The sequence below is a fragment of the Odontesthes bonariensis genome, chromosome 17 (genome assembly GCF_027942865.1).
Source record: "Odontesthes bonariensis isolate fOdoBon6 chromosome 17, fOdoBon6.hap1, whole genome shotgun sequence".
Taxonomy (NCBI): domain Eukaryota; kingdom Metazoa; phylum Chordata; class Actinopteri; order Atheriniformes; family Atherinopsidae; genus Odontesthes; species Odontesthes bonariensis.
This window is the reverse complement of record NC_134522.1, coordinates 26,017,530-26,037,172: the sequence shown is the minus strand read 5'-3', so window position 1 is coordinate 26,037,172 and position 19,643 is coordinate 26,017,530. Positions and strand designations below refer to the sequence as shown.

General features: G+C 40.7%; 1 protein-coding gene across 1 annotated transcript in view; it reads right to left on the bottom strand.

The window, feature by feature from the left end:
* gfra4a (GDNF family receptor alpha 4a) overlaps positions 1-19,643 on the bottom strand; it is a 185,603-nt gene that overhangs the window by 11,737 nt on the left and 154,223 nt on the right. Inside the window, exons 5-6 of the mRNA XM_075448391.1 lie at positions 18,902-19,011; positions 14,372-14,506 (exon numbers count right to left, since the gene is read on the bottom strand). Coding sequence (XP_075304506.1) covers positions 14,372-14,506; positions 18,902-19,011 — 245 coding nt within the window. The remainder of the gene's footprint in view (positions 1-14,371; positions 14,507-18,901; positions 19,012-19,643) is intronic.

Below are 19,643 nucleotides of genomic sequence, written 5' to 3'. Positions count from 1 at the left end.
CTACACTCTCCCATCAACTCCGGTTCGATAGACTGAGTTAGGATAATGAGTAGGAAGTTTTAGAATCCTGTCAACTGAGGGTCCTTTTTTCTTTCTTTAAATTCATGCCTTGTGCTATCTATAATTGAAACTAAAGTTATATGCATAATGTTTCATTTTATGCACAGTGATTGCTTTTAAACTAAGGTCAAAACTACATGAATAATCCAGTAAGACTTTCATATTTTCCATTGCTTTTGTTCGCTCAGTGAAAACCAAGGACATATACTCTAAAATATGAGCAGCACCCAGGGTCATGAGCAGCAGAGCCTCAACACACACAAAACACCCATGACTGCTGAAAGTTCTCTACCGCACTAGATTAAAAGAAGATAAAAGTGGAAATTAATCAAATTTTTTTTAAATGTTAGTAATTAGAAAAACATGGTAGAAATGGGCAAGTGTCGCTAGAGAGAAGAACAAGCTTAAAGCAGCATATTTTCACAAAATACAGAGCTTTTATGTCTTAGAAAATAAAGTAAAGAAAGAGTAGGTAAGTAGCTGATTGTATTGGCTGTAGCTGGCTGCTGCTTGAGAGAGGAAGGGCAAACACTGTGCACAGGTTACATTTACAGTGCAATAAAGCAGAAGCACGGCCAGTACCACTTGAGAACACAGTTACCTCTTTGTTCTCTGCATATGGGGAAGATTACTAATTATGGTTGGTCTAGCTCACAGGAAACTGTACAGCTGAATCATTACATCCAATCACCAAACAAAAATAACGTTAAATGGATTTGCTGGACAGCAGCAGAGCTGTTCCACAAAAGTTGCGTCATCAACTGCTATCACTTCCTGCAGTGATTTGTGATATGCATTCTGAGTTTGTCACATCTCTGAAGTCTTTTTACTCCTCAGGCAAACATGAATCCAACAATCAAGAAGAAAAAAAACAAAACCTCATCACCTTGGTTTCAAATTCATAACAAAACAAAGAAGACTTTTTTTCTTAATTATCAAACTGCACTGATTTGAAATCACAGACGTGCACTGCAGATATTATATATTTCAGTCACTTTTCAGTTTTCAACATTGTAAAAATCTGCAACACACTCTAATGGAGGGTATGTCCTACTGAGAATTCAGCTGAGATATCAGCACAGTGTGGGCTCGCAAGAGATTTAATCCTGTGGTCGCAGTACTGGGTGAAAAAGGGCCCCATGCAGTAATATAAAACAGAACAATGGACTTTGCATGGGGGGTGTAGGAGGGTGATTATATTGCTATCGTATATTTCTTGTTCATAATACTGGATAGTGTAGTAGTGGTAAGATTGCCACATATTGTGTAGGTGACCTGGGTTCAAATCCCCTGCATGAAAAGTACTACCTCCAGTAGGGGTCCTCAGGCAAGACCCCCTTACGCTACCTGCCTACCTGTAAGTTGCTTTGGATAAAAGCATCTGCTAAATGCATAAACATAATAAAAAAATATATTTTTTTGTTGAAGTTATGACAAACAAACTCAAACATTGAGTCACTGGAAAGAAAAAGTTTGGTGTTGCTATGTTCATCTGGCCAAATAGGAACAGGGACAATGAATAGATTTATTAACTGACTAGACTAACCAAGGATTATCTTTGTTGTAGTAGACTGCCAACAAGAATCTAAACTGTGCCACATCACAGCCTTCTAATGTGGAGCCTATATGTGACCCTCTTTGGGCCCCTGTGGGCAGCCAAGAAAAGTTTTTTTTTTTTCACAGTCACAAAATGTGGGTCCCACACCATTTTCCCCCGTGGGGCCCGGTGGAAACACCCCCATACTCAACCCAATCTGCCCCACGTGGGCCCACAATGGTCTCCAAAAAGGGCTCATTCTGTTTAATATGGGCAGCCCACTTTCAACCCACACTTTGGGCTTGCCCGTTGAGGCCTCACATTGTGCCCCGCATTTCGCCCACTGTGGGCCCAATTTTCCGCGCCCACAGCGGGCATGTTTGCTGGGGTACCTTGTATTTGTTAATCCCAGCTGTCTCCACTTTCTATCTGTCTTTGTAAAACTACCAGGTTAAAAATTAAACAGGTGTTGGAGGTGAGCCCCGACTCTTTATCACTGTAGCTGTGCACAGAATCAATTCACTGATCATCCACTGACCATAGTTACTTTTAAAGCTTAAGTTTTAAAGTAGGCACATAGCACTCCAACCTCTGCGGTGTGGTGTAACTCAAGTTAGTGGTCTTACAGTCCCCTAACAACCCCAGATCCCTAACTTGGCCTTTCAGTCCACCAAGCATTCATCTTATTTTCTGAGCAAGTGTGTTGCTAGATCTGCTGTGGTGCTGCATTTCAGCTTCACTCTTCACATGAATAATATTCCACTTCATCTCAATATTTCTCTGCAATTCAAGTAGCAGCCAAAGTTCTGCAAATTATGACATCTATGGAAGATGCTCTTGGTAATAAAGGCAGAACAGTTACCTAGTTGTTGGATACAAAGCTAGATGGTAAGGTTGGCTAGTTTGACACTAACGCATCATAGTAAGCCTATTCATAACATTACAGTTGAGTAATGCCATGGTTAGGGTTGAACCTGACCATTTAATTGGGCCTCTGTCCTTGTCTCAGTATACCTGCACAGGAGGGGAAGCAAGTTATTGGCCATGTCTGATGCAGTGATTCTGTGGACTGTGTGAGAAAACATTAAAGACATTCCGCTGCTTCTAACTCACACTGTGGAAGATCACCATACGAAGCCAAATTCACTGACGTTGCCTTTAGGTTACTTAAATGGTGATTTTATCCGATGATGCTGTGGTTATAAATTAGCACTTTATTAAAGCAGGGTGACAGTCTTAATGGGATGATTCTCAGACACAATTTCTGATGCTTTTAGTCATCTAACAAGAGAAACAGAAAAAAATGTGAAAGAGAGCAGCTTTATTGGAGATTCAGTTGTGTTAATATACACACACCATTTACTGTGTTTTAGAGCATGTGCAAGAGCACCTAGGCTCATTTGTGTCTAGTTGAGCTTATAAATGTGATTGAGTGATTCAAACTCCAACCGCATTATCTGGGTGTCTTACTTTCACAAAGCTTGAATTTTTTTGTACGATATCGGTCAAATTAACATGTTTACATGCATTTTAAAAGTCTGGTTTCGGTCAGCCTGTCGCAGTAAATACATGTTTTTCATGTGTCATGTAAAGGTGCTCAGAGTTAGATATGGCGTTTTTGTGCGCCTTTAATACCCAATCTACCGCTGTGTCAGCTCTGATTTTAGACATGACCCAAAAATCCTCCAAAATTCAATGCAACATAGTTTGCATTATTTTAATATTCTTAACTATTTAACTAATGCCTCACACAAGTAAAATGTTTCCATACAAAATTCTGAATTTGACTTACTTGGACTTACAGTTTTTTTCATTCGCTAACAAACGTCTGTCCAAACAGTTGTCACATTTTCAAAACTCTAAACACATTTAGCACAGCATCGGTATTTTGTGGCCATACCATTCACACGTTTCGTGTCGTTTCCACACAATATGCAGTCAAACACATTTCCTTAACAGACAAGCTAAACCCCCCAACAAAATTATGGATTGTTTTTGTAGTATTTACGAATGTTAACACACAACATCCCACAATAGCAAAAACAATATTCCAAACGTTAGATACAGTATAAAAACCTCTGCTTCTGCAGTGATATCAGTTCAAAAACAATATATCTCAGCTGATAATAAACAAACAATTGAATAATTGACACACTAAGAGGCTGGTGAAAGAGTGCAGCCCAATTTGAGGCAGTTAACGGTTGCCTCCATTATATGCATCTTTCAACAAACCAACAGGTAAGTATTGCATTTTACATGGATTGTTTCTATTCCCACTTGACATGTCAATAAGGGGATACAGTAATGCGTATGTTGATTTTTTTGTCCCTCTAAAGAATACAACGTCTTCCTCCCTCTGAGGGAAGAGGAAAGCTCCTCAATAATGATCAAGAGCTTGCCATTGTAGAAATGGTTGTTACAAATAATGCAATAAAACAACATGAAATTCAAACTAGAATTGTGGACGACCATGAGATATTTGACAATATCGATAGCATCAGCCTCACAACCATTACACTGACATTGTCCAAACACAGAGTGCGGATGAAGCAGCTCTACACTGTTCCCTTTGAGAGGAACAGTGAGAGAGTCAAGGCGCTACGATGACAATATATCCAGGTATAGTACTGTATATTCAATTCAATGTCCAGTTCTATAAGCTTTGCACTTTGCAAGTAGGTAACCTACACAGTAATAGGTTACAGTACAGTATGGTATACAGTAATGAGATTTACATAAACTTTGTTTCAGAGAGTTATGGAATTGGAGGCCAACCAGGCCCCTCATGAATTCATATACATAGATGAGGCAGGATTCAATCCGGCCAAAAGGCGTCGACATGGACGAAATGTAATTGGAAAAAGGATCACAGTTGATGTGCCACGTCAGAGAGGGGCAAACATTACCATGTGTGCAGCAATTGCAAATGCAGGATTACTCCTTCACAGATGTCAGGTTGGACCCTACAATACTGAGCGCCTCCTCGCCTTTCTCAATGATCTCCACCAGCGCCTGGTTCCAGAGCAGGATCAGCAGGGTGGAAACATGAGGACCTTTATAATCACCTGGGACAATGTGGCTTTCCATCATTCGCAAGCAATAACAACATGGTTTGAAGTCTGGTACGTTTCTTCCTTCCACCCTATTCACCTTTCCTCAACCCCATAGAGGAGTTATTTTCTGCATGGAGGTGGAAGGTTTATGACCATCAGCCATATGACCAGATGTCCCTCATTGAAGCCATGGATGCTGGCTGCAGGGACATCACAGTTGAAGATTGCCAAGGGTGGATCCGACATACCAAGCAGTTTTATTCCAGGTGCATCGCCTTGGATAATATCAAATTCCTAAAACATGTGGCTTAACCCTGAAGATCGCAGAGATTAGATACAGTAATTTTGTGCTTGTTTTAGTCCCCCCCTTTTTATCTGGGCTTTTTGCTGTTGTTTTTTGTTCAGAATGCTCTTGTGTGTTTCATGGATATTTTGTTCACTGTAAGTGAACTGTTTTCTGTTCTATCATATAGTAAACAGTATTTCTACTGTACCTCCTGTAGTAAACAGTAAAGGAAAAAAAAAACTAATTTGCTTTTTACTGGAATGCCTTTGAATGTGAACATTACATGTGGACATACAGTTTACAACCAAGAAATTTAGAGAAAAAATGGTGGATTTCATGTGTTTTTGAGAAGAAAATTATCCATTTGGCCAATTGTGTTTTGTAGGTGTGAGTCTGTGTTAAGAGTTTAGAAAACGTATCTGAAGTATGGGTAAGCGCTTGTTAGCGATTGAAAAAAACTGTAAAAGTGTCAGACTTTCAGAGCTCATGATGACAGTGATGCAAAGGTGGAAACAAATGAATACAAAAACCACCTTCATGCTCAAGTACTGTAGTACAATTCAATACTAGGTTAAAGGCAAGGTTTCATTCCTTGCAGACAATTCCTCATAACACTTTTTCAGCATGTGTGCTTCCACAAATAAGTGGGTGTCAGTGATTGATGCTGTGATGGTTGAAAAAGCTGCATGATTACAATCATTGCAAGAAAGGGAATCTGTACATGCCTTTTTCTGTCTTAAAAGGAGTAAAGGCAGCACTTTGGATATAATCTGATTAAAATAACAGATAACACATCCCTCCCTCACTGTCCCACCCTCAGTGCGAAATCAACTGTTCCAGATACCGTTTTAAGCGCTGAAACACGAAAGAAGGATGGTGCAAAAGAAGTCATTTGTAAAACAGTTTTCAACATGAAGAAAATATCAGACTTGGTCTTGTTCCCTAAAATGACATACAATCCTTCCAGTGCCTTTCAATTTTCAGCTGTCTGTAAAGCTGTGAAAAGGATCAGTGTGAATATAGAGTGGACCATTTACAGTAAGTAGGCAATAACTCGAAGGAACATTACATGATGTGTATTCAGCACAATGTATAATTTACAGTCTCTGGGATTTATATGGTTTTATACACCCCAAAGGGAACTCAACATCTTGGATCTACTACAACCAGAATGACTTATGCTCCTATGATGAATTATTATTCTAAGCATTAATTTTCATTCAGCTAATGGCCCACTCGGCAGCGATCACATTTGCATGAAAGTCACTTCAATTAAAATACTCAAATGAAGACGTGAACGAGAGAATCATCAATTAACATCCACAGCTTTGACTGTAAGATGGATGTGGATGCTCAGACATGACAATCAAACCATTATTCCATCTGTTCCCAGTAAAAACCTTTCAGATTTCAGATACAACCCACTGGTTATTAGTGAGAATATCTAAGCCTTCAGTGGAGTATCAGGGTGTGACATACAAACATTGATTTCTCCCAGGATCATAACAAATTGATTCATTTTCCTGAGCTAGTTTGCCTTTGCAAACAAGATTCTGCAGCAATCAATGCCCTCACTCACCGCCCTCCAATGATGCAACATTGAGCATCAGCTGGAGGATAGGGTTGGAGAATTGATTGGGTGACCCGCATGCTCCCTTTAGCAGCCCACCAGCTACCAGCCCACCAGCAAAAAAAGTAAAGCCGTCTTCGTAAAAGTGATACAATTTTTAAATACCATTAACATTTTGCTTAAAGCTTTGGACAAACAAAGACAAACAGCGATGCACACTCACTCCTAGGGACAATTTAGAGATACCAATTAACATAACATGCATGTTATTGGATGATGGGAAGAAGCCAGAGTACGCGGAGACAACCCACACATACACGGGGAGAACATGCTAACCCTCTTGCTGTGAGGCGATGGGGCTAGCCACCACACCCCCATGCAGCCCCACCACATACTGTGTGGGGGGTTAACTTGCCTCAATTAGGACGTTTCCTGAAAAAGACTATCTGTGCATGGCTGCATATATTGCTCTATGTCTTGTACATATAGTTCAAAACTGATGTTGAGTTTACAGATGGGAAGATGCTCTTATGTGGTCCCATCATTGATTCTGGCTTTTGAACTGTGTGCCAATGGCAAGCAAGACAGTCCGCTTCTCCTTTGACTGGGACGATGCGGCTCACGTTTTGAGAAAATAACATTTTGATTCGTCAGACATCTTGCCCCAGATGGAAAAACTACGTGTACACACCAAATACATGTGAATGTCTTTCCCTCCACACAAAGATTACGAGGTGAGAATGCGCACACCTCAGTGATTCTTTAAACCATGATACGATGGTCATTTAAAAAAACTTTGTGTCATGACATTGATTCTGTTTGTCATCTTCAGTTTTCCTAAGATACTTCTTCACAGTAATTGTGGTTATAAAAACACTGCGGCTGTGCGTAGTGCCTCATGGCTGATGAAGACCTCTATGATGAGATTTTTTAAAGAAAATTAATATTTACAGGTCATGCTTCCACACAGCTGTTTATAAAAACAGTGCTTTCTCCTGTTGCAGATATATCAGGAGTCGCTGGTTCCCCGCTGTAGACCTGATGCGATGTACCAGCTGATTCACGTTTTGGCCGCTGGTTCATAATCCAAGCTTTCATTTTTACCCCTGCAGAGTTCTTTGCTCTGAACTTGCAGGGCTAATCACAAGCTATCGCTTTAATTCCGCAGTTTTGGTTCCGTTCGTGATTACAGAACTGAGATTACCAATTAAAACAATTTCCTTTTTGTCTGCTTCTGATGAGTGTCTCGGCTTTTATATCCGTTAAAACAGAACTTTATCCTTATTGTTTCTTTCAGTCATGCTTATTTAGTTATGGTGCAAACAAAATCTTATATGCAAAAGACAAATTTGGGAAGATGCCACAAACATTCACATTTATAAACATAAATTGAAAATGATGGTGTCAGTCATCAAGTATGCACACTTCTGCCTTTGTGTGCACTCACATTTTTAGTAATAAATCTATACACAGCTTTATGCATCTGGCACCTATTCTTCAGTACATTTGAACAAGTGAACTTGGGCCCAGTAAAGAAACATGGCTGGATTTAGTTAATATCTTTTTCTTTTTAGTTTTAACTATGCTTAGGTTAATACGTGGATCCAGCAATAAACCCTGCTGCTTACTGACGATGTGTTTCAAAAGTGTTTCTGAGCCCTTACAACATCATCCCTGTAAATGTTTTGTAATTGTACTGTCCAAATCATTGCATTCTGCATTCATGCTTATGTCTTAGGTAGCACCCCACCTCTTGGGGGGTGAGTATTAGGGAATCATGCATGTTACAACAAAACAACACATACTGATTCTAGCTAGGGTGTAAATAAATCCAAGGCTGGAGAAAAAGCTGTGGAGAGCATACTAGTGATGCTGTCGATAGTGTCGATAGTATTGGTGGGGCAGAGGTGAAAAGGTATGCCAGCACGCTTTAAGCGTGCAGTTACCGCTCGGCAGCATGCAGCGATCTCCTGGCAGGCTGAAGGATGAGAGGTGGAACTCCTGCTGGTGGCCACCCGCCGTCATGCAGAAATGCCAATTGAATCTTCGGTGGTAAACTGTTGTGACAGTTCCTTTGTAAATCCTTGGATGTGGCTGTTTAAGCACCACCACTCATATTTCTTTGACTTTTAAGTTTTTCCCAAAGGCCTTTTATTATGTACTAACTTCATAGTATAACCAGAGGCAACAGAGCACATCCTGTTCATGCTACCATCCTGTCCCCAACTTTCTTGGCACATCACTGGTTAGCCTGACTTTTCCCTTTTACATTACCAAGGGATGATTATAATACCAGAGATAATTCCAGATAACTTCAGAAATAAATGATCTTCACCTCCATCTGTCCGCTCATTTTTATCTGACACACTCAACATTCAGAAAATGAAGAAGTCCGGAATTGCTGTTCTGCATAGTGATTTGACTATTATTGCTGTGATGAGGAGGTAAGGCAGGGTGACAGCTGTTTGTAAAACCTGAGTGCATTCACCCTGGAGAGGGAGGTTTTTTTTCTCTGCAGTTTTGTCCCTCCCTTGTCTGCAAACAACTGTATTGTTCCCCGACGCTATTCTCTCTGTTCGCCTCATTAGTTCAGAGGCAGGAAACCAAATTACGCTCAATTACAAAGTCATCAAAGGCCATCTGAAGTCCTGTCTCAGCAAGCGGGCCCAAACAGAATTGGAAGTGTGTGCAAAACAACGTTGAATCAGGTTGCTGTCCACTTCTAAAACAGAACAATCACAGTAGAATCTTTTGGCTCCAGTTTAAATGAGCAAGACCTAATTTGTTGTAAACTGCCTGTGATTACAACAGTAACATGGGGGGAAGAAAAACACCGAGGAGCTCTCACATGGAAGATTCAGATTTCCAGTTCTTGGCTCTAATTCAAAGTCTCATTGCCAAATCATAATGCACGCTTTCCCTCCCAAATAGCAGACTGGTCTGTCTGTGGCTGGCAACAGAGACTTTCGTATGAAATGAGAGCATGACATGCATCACCGGTCCTTGAGTCATCTTTCCCATTAGAAACTTGTTCAACCTTATTATCTGGTATATACAGCTTAACTTCCATCATTTGCTCAGGCAAAAGGACTCTTTTTTTTTGCTCTGACGCAGGGAAATGAGGCCAGTCAGTCTGAGGTTTGTTTTTCTGGGTCTCTGAGGAGCTTAAATAGCACACAGGAGAGGCTACAGCCAGTGTGTGTCCTGTGTACAGGATGCACATGAGTACTTTCATTAAAAATGAAGGCATCCATCAAGCAGGTGAAAAACAACTTATTTGCTAGAAGATAATATAATTATTCCTATGTGGATACTGATACTCGGGCAACAGAGAGATTTTGACAGTTATCTGTATGACTGTTTATAAGCTATGCATCTTAAACTTGAAAAGCAACGAGTGAAAATCTGAGTACATCCCATTATTCAACAGTTTGTGGAACCACCTTCAGAGGCAATGCTAAAGGTAGACATCTGTCTGACAGTACCAATACTAAAGTTTCAACAACCTTATTAGTTACTTATTACTTAGTGTCTCACATCGTTTGGAAGAATTTTGAACTGTTCTTTACAATGTTGCTTCAGTTCTTCGAGGTTTCCGGGCATTTGTTAATGCACAGCTCTCTTTTAAGGTCTGCTACAGCAGTTTCATTTCTGTTATTCTCGAGTCAGGAATTTCTTGTCAACTCAATGACTCCAAGGTGTCCAGGTCCTGCAGCTGCAGAACAAGCCCAGGTCATCAGGCCTCCACCACCGTGCTTGACAGTTGGTATGAAAGCGTTTGTGCTGATATGCTGTGCATTATGACCAAACATCTCCACTTTGGTCTTCCTCCAGATGTCTTGTGTTTTGTTAAACCTAAGCCATGGTGCCGTGTTTTTTTTTTTTTTTTTGGAGACTTTTTACTTGCAACCCAAATGAAGTCATGAACTTTAACATTTAACATGGTAACTGAGGCCTGTGGAGTCTGAGATGTAGCTGTCTGACCTTGGGATAAATTGCTGGGATGTCCACTCCTGGGACTATTGACAACTATCTACAGTGTTTTCCATTTGTGAATAATCTTTCTCTCTGTAGAATGATGGACTCTAAATAGTTTGGAAACGGCCTTAGAAACCCTTCTTGATGAGAAGCTTGATGCTTCTCTGAGATCATTGCTGATGTCTTTCCTCCTTGGCATTGTGTTAACGCACACCTGGATGAGTAAGAGTAAGTTTTCCACTTACTGCTTCTGCATTTTGGATTAGTTTGTGTTACATATTTATTGACACAGAGCAATATGTCATGAAAAGGTGTTTCCACTGAGTTTGTATTTTCCAAGTTTTAAGACCTAGGAAGGACCAGATGGTTTTACTATGTTTCATTATTCTTTTACCATGTCCTGATTTGTAAAACCTTTGAAATGAAAAATTCTAAAAACACTTTATACCTTGTTATATTATCATGTCATAAACAGTTTAGTTTTGAATCCATCAATACTTTCAGCGATATACTTCTTTGTTGTTTATTTGATTTAATAAAACAAAGAAAAGCACAACTTCAAATGAAGGATGGGAGTCAGACTCACTGGTTAAAGATAAAAGGGAAGCAGAGGCTACGACACTGCAGTGACGCGTCCACTGGCCTTTGACACTCTGGCAGTAGATAATCTTTGACAGCTGGAATGGAGAATGTGAAACCGCAGCGTCTGACAGAATCAGGAGCAAAAGGCCAGTTCTGTAATGTCTGATAAGTATTTGATACTTTGCCATTGTGTCATAACTGCACCTAAATAATGACAGCTTTATACAGACATAACAAGCAGTGGCCATGTATTTTGTCACCACATGATGGCTGTTGCAGTTTGTTTTGACACTGGAGTCATTGGTCTGTCACTGGTGTTGTTACTCATGCCGACAGCTTTTAGCAGAATGTGTCTTCTTTTGTTGTTGAAAAAAAAACAAAAAAAACCCAAAATAAACTCAGCTGTCTGTGTCACCAGCAGCTACGATTGGTATTACTTTGTCACCGGTGTCATTCTTCTGTCACTGGTGCCATCATTCATTCAGAAGAATGATCTCTTGTCGTCAAAGCATTTTTGTTGCTTTTGTTAGTGGAATAAAAGCAACGACAACAAATAAAAGACTGCAGAGGATAATTCTTATATAGCATAAGCCGCAGTTTATCCACTATCACAGTGTCATACTTTATCATTTGTTCTGCCACCAAGAAAACATGTCTCTATTATTATCTCTTATCCCATAATAGTTTAGATAAATAAATTTGTACCACCAGCTTTAAAGCTTCACGCATGTCACTGGTCTATTTGCTGCTATCACTCAGTTTTATTTGTACAAAGAAATTAAATCAACCGTTAGTAACTGGGTGGTCTGTTTGGTGCCACTGGTGACAAATGATGTAGTTTGCGTAAAAAAAAAAGACTAAACCCTAAAAAGAAAAGAAGCCTGTGTAGGAGACACTTTGTTGTCTGTTGCCTTTTCTCAGCTATTGTTCAACAGGAGAGCGACAGATTATAAAGGTGGTTGATCTTGAGCTTTGACTTTTAACCATCAAATTCGGATAATTTCATTCTCGAGTCCAAGTGAACAGTCTTTGCCAAATTTGAGGAGATCCTCTAAAGGCGATTCTCAAATATTACCCTCATGAAAAAAAACACAGATGGAAGTGCGAACCATTTAAAAACTAATAAATAATGAACGTCGTAAAAATATACAATCAGTTCTTTTCCTCCACCCTTAAAAGACCCACAAAAGTGTGTATGTGGCTTCTAGAAACACAAAAATAGGCTTTCTTTTTGATTTAGCCAGAACATCAAGTAATGTCAACAGAGCGTCAATTACAGTTAGACAGACTAAAGACTAAAGAAGAAAAAAAGGTTGTTAAGGCAAGGCAAGGCTATTTGTAGAGCACAATTCATACACAAGGCAATTCAAAGTGCTTTACAGCTACATAAAATCACAAGAAGGCAAATGAAATCCTTCTATAAAACATAAAAAAGAATCATTAATTGATTAAATTAAAAGTGAAGAGTGCAGATCAAATACTTTCAGGTGTCATATGCACAGCTAAATAGAACTGTTTTCAGCCTGGATTTAAACATTGTCAGAGTTGAGGCCTGTCTCACATCTTCTGGAAGGCTGTTCCAGATGTTAGGAGCATCAAACTGAAACGTAGCCTCACCTTGTTTAGTCCTGACTCTGGGCACCAGCAGGAGACCCCTCCCTGAGGTTCTCAGAGCCCGAGTTGGTTCATATGGCTCTAACATGTCAGAGATGTACTTTGGCGCTAGACCATAAAGAGACTTTTACACGAGCAGAGCTGTTTTAAAGTCTATTCTCTGAGCGACAGGAAGCCAGTGCAGAGACCTGAGCACTGGACTAATGTGGTCGTATTTCCTGGTTCTAGTCAGGACTCGAGCAGCAGCGTTCTGGATGTTCTGCAGCTGTCTTATAGCCCGTTTAGAGCCCAGTGAGCAGGCCGTTACAGCAGTCTAACCTGCTGGAGACAAACGCATGGATTACTCTTTCTAAGTCTGGTTTAGACGCTATTCCTTTGATTCTGTTTTTTAGATGGTAAAAAGCTGCTGATGTTATTGATTTAATGTGGCTGTTAAAGTTCAGGTCTGAGTCCAATATTACCCCGAGATTTCTAACTTGATAATTAGGTTTTAGAGAGTGTCAACAAAATATTTCCTGTCCTCGAGATAGGACTTGAACCAGTTTAAAGCACGACCAGAGAATCCCACCCAGTCTTCTAACCTCTGTAATAAGATCGCATGGTCAACTGTGTCAAAGGCAGCACTCAGGTCCAGCAGAACTAAGACTGTGACTTTTCCTGCGTCTGTGTTCAGGCGGATATCGTTTTACACCTTGATCAGAGCTGTCTCAGTACTGTGGTGGGGCCTAAAGCCTGATTGGAAAGTATCAAAAGCATTGTTAAACAGGATAAATCCAGTAAGGTATACAACTTTTTCTTGGACTTTGCCTAAGAATGGCAGGTTTGATATGGGCCGGTAGTTGTTCAGTACTGTGCCATCAAGATTGCTCTTCTTTAGAAGAGGCTTAATGACAGCGTTTTTTAAGGCCTTTGGAAATGTTCCAGTCTGGAGTGAGATGTTAACTAGAGAACTTGTTATTTCTAAACTGAAATCTGGAACTATTCACATGAAAATGTCTCACTCCCACAAACCTGTGGGATCATTTGCGGGGGAACCGAAGTCCATTCATTCTTTCGGGAATATCTGTAACCTTTCACCCCCTGCTCTGGTCTACAAGAATATGATCACTATGACAACCAGTCCAATAGGTTGGGGACCGCTGCTGTAAGTAATCTTCATAAGATTATTTAATTTAACATCTACTACCTGTCTAAACCTGACACTCACACCCCTTAATGTCGTCTGTGTTCCCTGGTGTCAATGGCCTCTTTGAACAGGATAACACAAACTCTGACAATTCCAGCTTTGTTTAGGAACGGTTTAAGGAACATGAGAGGGAGTTCAAGATGTTGGATAGATCATGAAATTCCAATCTTTATGAAACTGAGCACTGAGATATAAGAGCTTATTTTAGTAGCTGGGGGATCTACACAATTTTAGGCAGCAGGTTTTAATGTTGTGGCTGATCGGTGCTGATCTGCACATGGGGTTCTGAGGGCAGAGGCTGTAGGAAGCTTAATGAACTTAGTTTAACCTGACCTCTGTTTGTGTTACTCTACAACAGAGGACTTTAGCCCTAATAAAAGGCCGGAGATCATTTTGCTCACAGCTGCAGAGTTTCTTAATTCTCGCACTTTACTTGCTCTGGTTCCTTGTCGGGTTGCTATTGTTCCGCTGTTGCCAGAGGTCTCTATTAGCAGCTGCTACTCACTCAGGCAAACGTTGTCATGGAAGAAAACGAGGAAGTCATTGCATTGTTCCCTGTGGTTGCCGCTTGCTGCGCAGGAGCACCAGGCTCCCACGTTGGATGTGGAGTTGTCAAGGTAGTTGGGAGTTATCGTGCTTCCTGTAGAGGGAGGAGGAAGGGGGAAACAACACAGCTCTGAATGTTTACAGGCACACTTATGCAACACAAAATCTCACATTACAACAGAATCTTCCCTCAGTTTACCTCAAATAAGTAGGATTAGACCTCTGATTGGGTTGAACTGATTTGAATATTTCACTTTTTTTTAGTTTTCTCATGTTTTTCAGGCTCTCCCTCCTGCTGCTCTGCGTCTCTCTAAGCAACAATGTAAACACCTCATAAAATGTGCCATCTTTGAAGCAATGCAAAAAATAGTGATGGAGGAGTTTAATGTTATTCAAGCAGAATTCTGGCCAATGTAATCTTATGTTCAGCCTAATTATGTCCTTACTCTAATTACAGTAATCAAATCAAGGCATTTTCGTGGCAATTTCTATCACCATAGCACTGTACTAATTAGGTTGAGAATGGAATATTAACCTGCAGTAACTGCATTCACTGAGAAGGAAAGTGAGAAGAGGATAAAAAGGAACAGATGAAGGCATGGTGATGGAAGCCGTTTTCACACGTGATGGTCAGGGACAATCTGCTCCTCACTTTTCCTGCAGTTTCTGTTCACAGCGGGAGGCTTTCTGGGGTAGACTTGCTCTAACAGCTGGAAATGTGAAGGAGGAGGTGCGGATGGAGAGGCAGAACGTGATGCAAAAAAGTATGAAGTGGAAATGGTTTTCTTTACAACACCTCAAGGATGGTGGAGAAGGTCATCATAATAATGGCAATTAGGCCATCTTTAACTCATCATAGCGATGATGACTGTTTTTGTGTTGATGTCAATAACACATGCATCTGGAAAGTATCCGACAATGCTGGTCAAAGCCCACATAGAGCCCGAGGCGAACATCTGGCAAAAAAATGCCAACATACTGTATAGTAATAAGTGGTACAGTATAGATTTTAGCTAATTAAGTGTTACAAGCTATAGTTAGATAGTCAACTGTTAATATGACAAAAAGATCTTTTTACGAAATTCACATGTACTCAAACTTAGAGTGTTGGATAAAGAAAGTATACCCTCCTTCAGTTCTAAGGTTTTATGTATAACAATATAACAGAAAAAATTCTCTGGTCCGTACAGGGGCCTTACAAATAGGTAAATACAACCTTAGATGAACAACAACACATGAAATATTACATTGGGTCATTATCTATTGAACAAAAGCTAACCCAAATTCAGAAGGAGTGTGTGAAAAACACCTTTACTAAAAACAGCAGTTTTAGTAGTTTGGGGGTGGTTGGGAATAGATTTCTTTCAAGTGGAAAAGAAAGTTGTCAATTTTTTTATCCCAGCAAGTTCCTCCCAATGCTCAGAGAAACTGAAAAAACCCAAGAGCTACATCTCAGACTCTACAGGCCTCAGTTAGCATGTTAAATGTTTATGACAGTATAGTTTCCTTGAAAGGGTTGCAAGAGAAAGCCTCTTCTCTCTAAAAGGAAACATGGCAGCACAGATAAGATTTGTATAGCTGCATCTGAACAAAGCACAAGACTTCTGGAACAATGCCCTTTGGTCATAATGCGCCGCAGAAAACCGAACACAGCATATCTGCACAAACACTTCATAACAAATGTAAAGCATGGTGATGAAGGGCTGATGATCTGGGCTTATTTTGCAGACACAGAACCAATGTGAAAAAAGAGTGGGCCAAACTTCCTCCCCGGTGATGTGGGAGGCTGATAATGTCAAGGCTGGACAAGCAATCGAAACAAGGGATGATTTTAGTTTTTCACACACTGCTTCTGAATTTGGGTTTATTTTGGTCACCCACTGGTGTCCTGTCTTAAGGCCCATTTATGCCCTACGGAACCGGACGAAATTCGTCTGTCCGGTCCATACGTTGCTCCCGGAGCTTCTGTTTATGCCTCCGTCCGTATTGCGCACGTCTGTAAGAAATCCTCTAGAGGGCGGTATATATTGAGTCATTGTCGGCCGCGGGTTTGAGAAACATTGCGTCAATTGAGGAAGTTGCAGTCATACAAATGTATATACCCCCTGACCATCTCACAAATCCTCTCCTCCATTACCTGGCATTTTTAAATCTTAAAATTTTTTAATCTCCTACTCTTCGTTCTTCTTCTTCCTCCATAACTTCCGGAGCCAACACGCTCCTGACTCTCTACTGCCCCCACGAATTCCTCTGGTATTGCTCCGTTTCGCCCGGAGCTCACCGGATTGCTAAGCTCTTGACCTACGGACAAACTGACGGATGAAACGCCCCCCGGAACCGGGTGAAAACGTCCGTTTCCGTAGTTAACGTAGGGCATAAATGGGCCTTTAATATGAACACATCCTTTTAATGCAGTAAAAATGCATGAAAGATTAACTAGATGAATGTTAATCTACATTACTGCACGGAATAAAATGAACAGCTGAGAAAAAATGAAAGTAATCAAAATCATTGTGGAGAAAGTAAATGAGCAGCCTGTGCTAAAACAAACTGGAGTGGTGCCATCTTCTGTGGGATGTGGACAGAACAATCACTTAAAGGAGAACAGCCTGCTTTGGTAACATATTTAGGTAATGTATGTGCTTCCACTGACAGTAGGACAGTTGTAAATGGTAGAAAAAAAAAACAAATAAGAGATGACTAACTTTGTCTCGATTTCATATTTCTTCTCCTGTTGGCTATTTTTGATATTGTGCACTGGATTTCATCTCTCCTTCTTGAACACCTACCAAAATAAATGTGGCTTGCTACATCTGCACCCTCCCGTAGAGGGTACCCAAGGCAACTGACTACATGGCCTACAGGAAAGACCGGCAGTGGAATTAACAAAATCGACGAGCAAGCCGTAAGCATCATACAAGGCAAAAGAACAGACCACCAAGCAACAACTCTTACCAGCACATACTCTGGCATACTTGCGATAAATGTTAAAAGAAAGATTATCAGCTCATTTCAGATACTGCCTTGCCTACTTAAATTCCAGAGATTTTACTGGGGGGCAGGGTGGAAAATGTCTGCAAAGGGTCTGGAGTGAATGATACATTCACTAATGTCACATCCAGTCAACATCAGGGACTGAACGACTACTAAACAGTAGAAAATGACTATAGTCTGTTAGGTGTGCTGTTTTTGTAACTTGTTTTAAAGCAGTTGGGTTTTGGAAATGTAAAAGCAAATAGTTAAAACAATACTCTGATCTTAGAAACAGGCAGTTATTCAAAAACTGGATTTTTGTGGGTATTGTTTATAATACAAAAAATAAGAAGTGTCCGCATTAAAAAAGCGATTAATCTCGTGTCAAGTCTTATTTAATCCTGCTTCAAAAGGAATAATAGTCTATAAGTGCAAAACATAGTAGTTGCTCAATCCAGGCTTAAAATCTGTGATCTGACAGTGTTTTGGTCGACAGCTATTTTGTATCTGATAGCGTTGCATCATGTGACGGGAGCTGTGACCAATCAGTATCAAACTGTGCAGTCCATGCCAATGTGGAGTGTTCTAAACCCAGTAATGTATGTTTTGACATTTAAAAACCAATCATGTGATTAATTCTAACCTTAACCTTAACCGCATGCTTTTAATTCTTAACACTCACCATTAGCAGGTGGCAGCAAAGTAAAAAATGCAGGTAGCAAAAGAGTGAAAGGACGAGATCTGAACCAGCGTTCTCTCACTTAAAGGTGGTGGATTTCAAATCATTACGTTGTGAATGTCATGTTGCGACAACATGCGGAAACATCATCAGAAGTGAGGTGGGAGCTGTATTGAAGTAATTAAACACAGTTATGGGTATAACAAGCTTCTCTTAATGCTTTTCTTTTAGTTTCATGAACTCCCCAAATATGTTCTGTATATCTGCCACTATGGGGAGCTTGGCAAGTTCTACCGATCGTTCAAGCAACACCTCAGAGCATCTCTTCTACTTCCAGTGTTGCTCTTGATCTCTTTCTTTATCTGTCTCCTTCAGCCCCTCACAAACCAAACAACCTATTTTTTCTACTTCGGGCAGTAGTTCAGCATGGTGTTGTTGTCCAATAATGGCATGTTTAAACTGAGTGGTTTTTAACAACCTTTTGTGCATTATGTAATATTTGTTGTTTTTTTATCTTCTGCACAAAAGCTGTGTTGTACATCTCTGCACGCTCCCACTCATCGTCACGTCTGGGATAATTCTCTCAAAACAGCAGTCAATAATTGTAATTGCACAACTTATAATCCCACAGAATTGGCGGGCACGGCACAGCCATATTAATCAGCCCTCCATCGATCATTTAGGCTTGCTTCTCATCACAGTCCTTGATTCATTCTTTTGAGTCCTGCTCAGTGCACTTGTTTGTGCTCCGCCCTCCTCCCTCTAAAACCTTTTTGTTTTCAATCCATCACAGAGGGTAGGTGAGCCAGAGCTGACACAGAAAGATTTAGTCCTTACCTATCAGACCGGTGTATGCAAGAAGACATGCGCTGTAGTTCTCTTGTTGGCAGCCACTGTCGCTCTGCTCAGAAGGTTGGCAGTCGTACTGAAACTGTGCCCAACGCGACCTGCGGGAGCAACAACACGCCATCCGTCATTTTTTTGTTTGGCTGAAGCATTCATCATGTCCCAGAGTGGTGGACAACAGTGTTTTCTCTCAACAACATGATGTACATCTAAAACTTGCTATGCTCTACTACATACCTACACTCCTACATCAACTCCCTCTTCCCTTGAAGACCTCCCGCTCTGTGGGACTTCAAACCATAATCTAGTCACCTCTGGTGACATTCATCTCTCTTTTTCTTTCTTCGCCTCTTTCCCCTGCCAGTTGTCTTCTGGAAGACCGCCAGGCCGTGAAAAGTCAATGAGGGGCAAAGATAGGCCTTGGCTCTGCTCGCTAAACACTGTGGGTGCTTTCTGGCTGGCTTGGTCGTGAGAATATTAGACAAATATGGATGTTTCATATGAATACTCCCTCCCACAGCTGCTTTGCCTTCCTCCTTACCTTTTCTGCCAGGCAGCCAGACATCTAGCCTCATAACCATCTTCATCATATAAGACTATCGTGGCCATCACATTTCAGCAATGGACACCCATCTAGTAGCATTTGCAACAGGATCCCCTCAGGGCACCACAATTCTTTGCTCTGCCCTCATTTGTCATGTCATTGTAATGATGTCCGTAAAACGCATAGGCT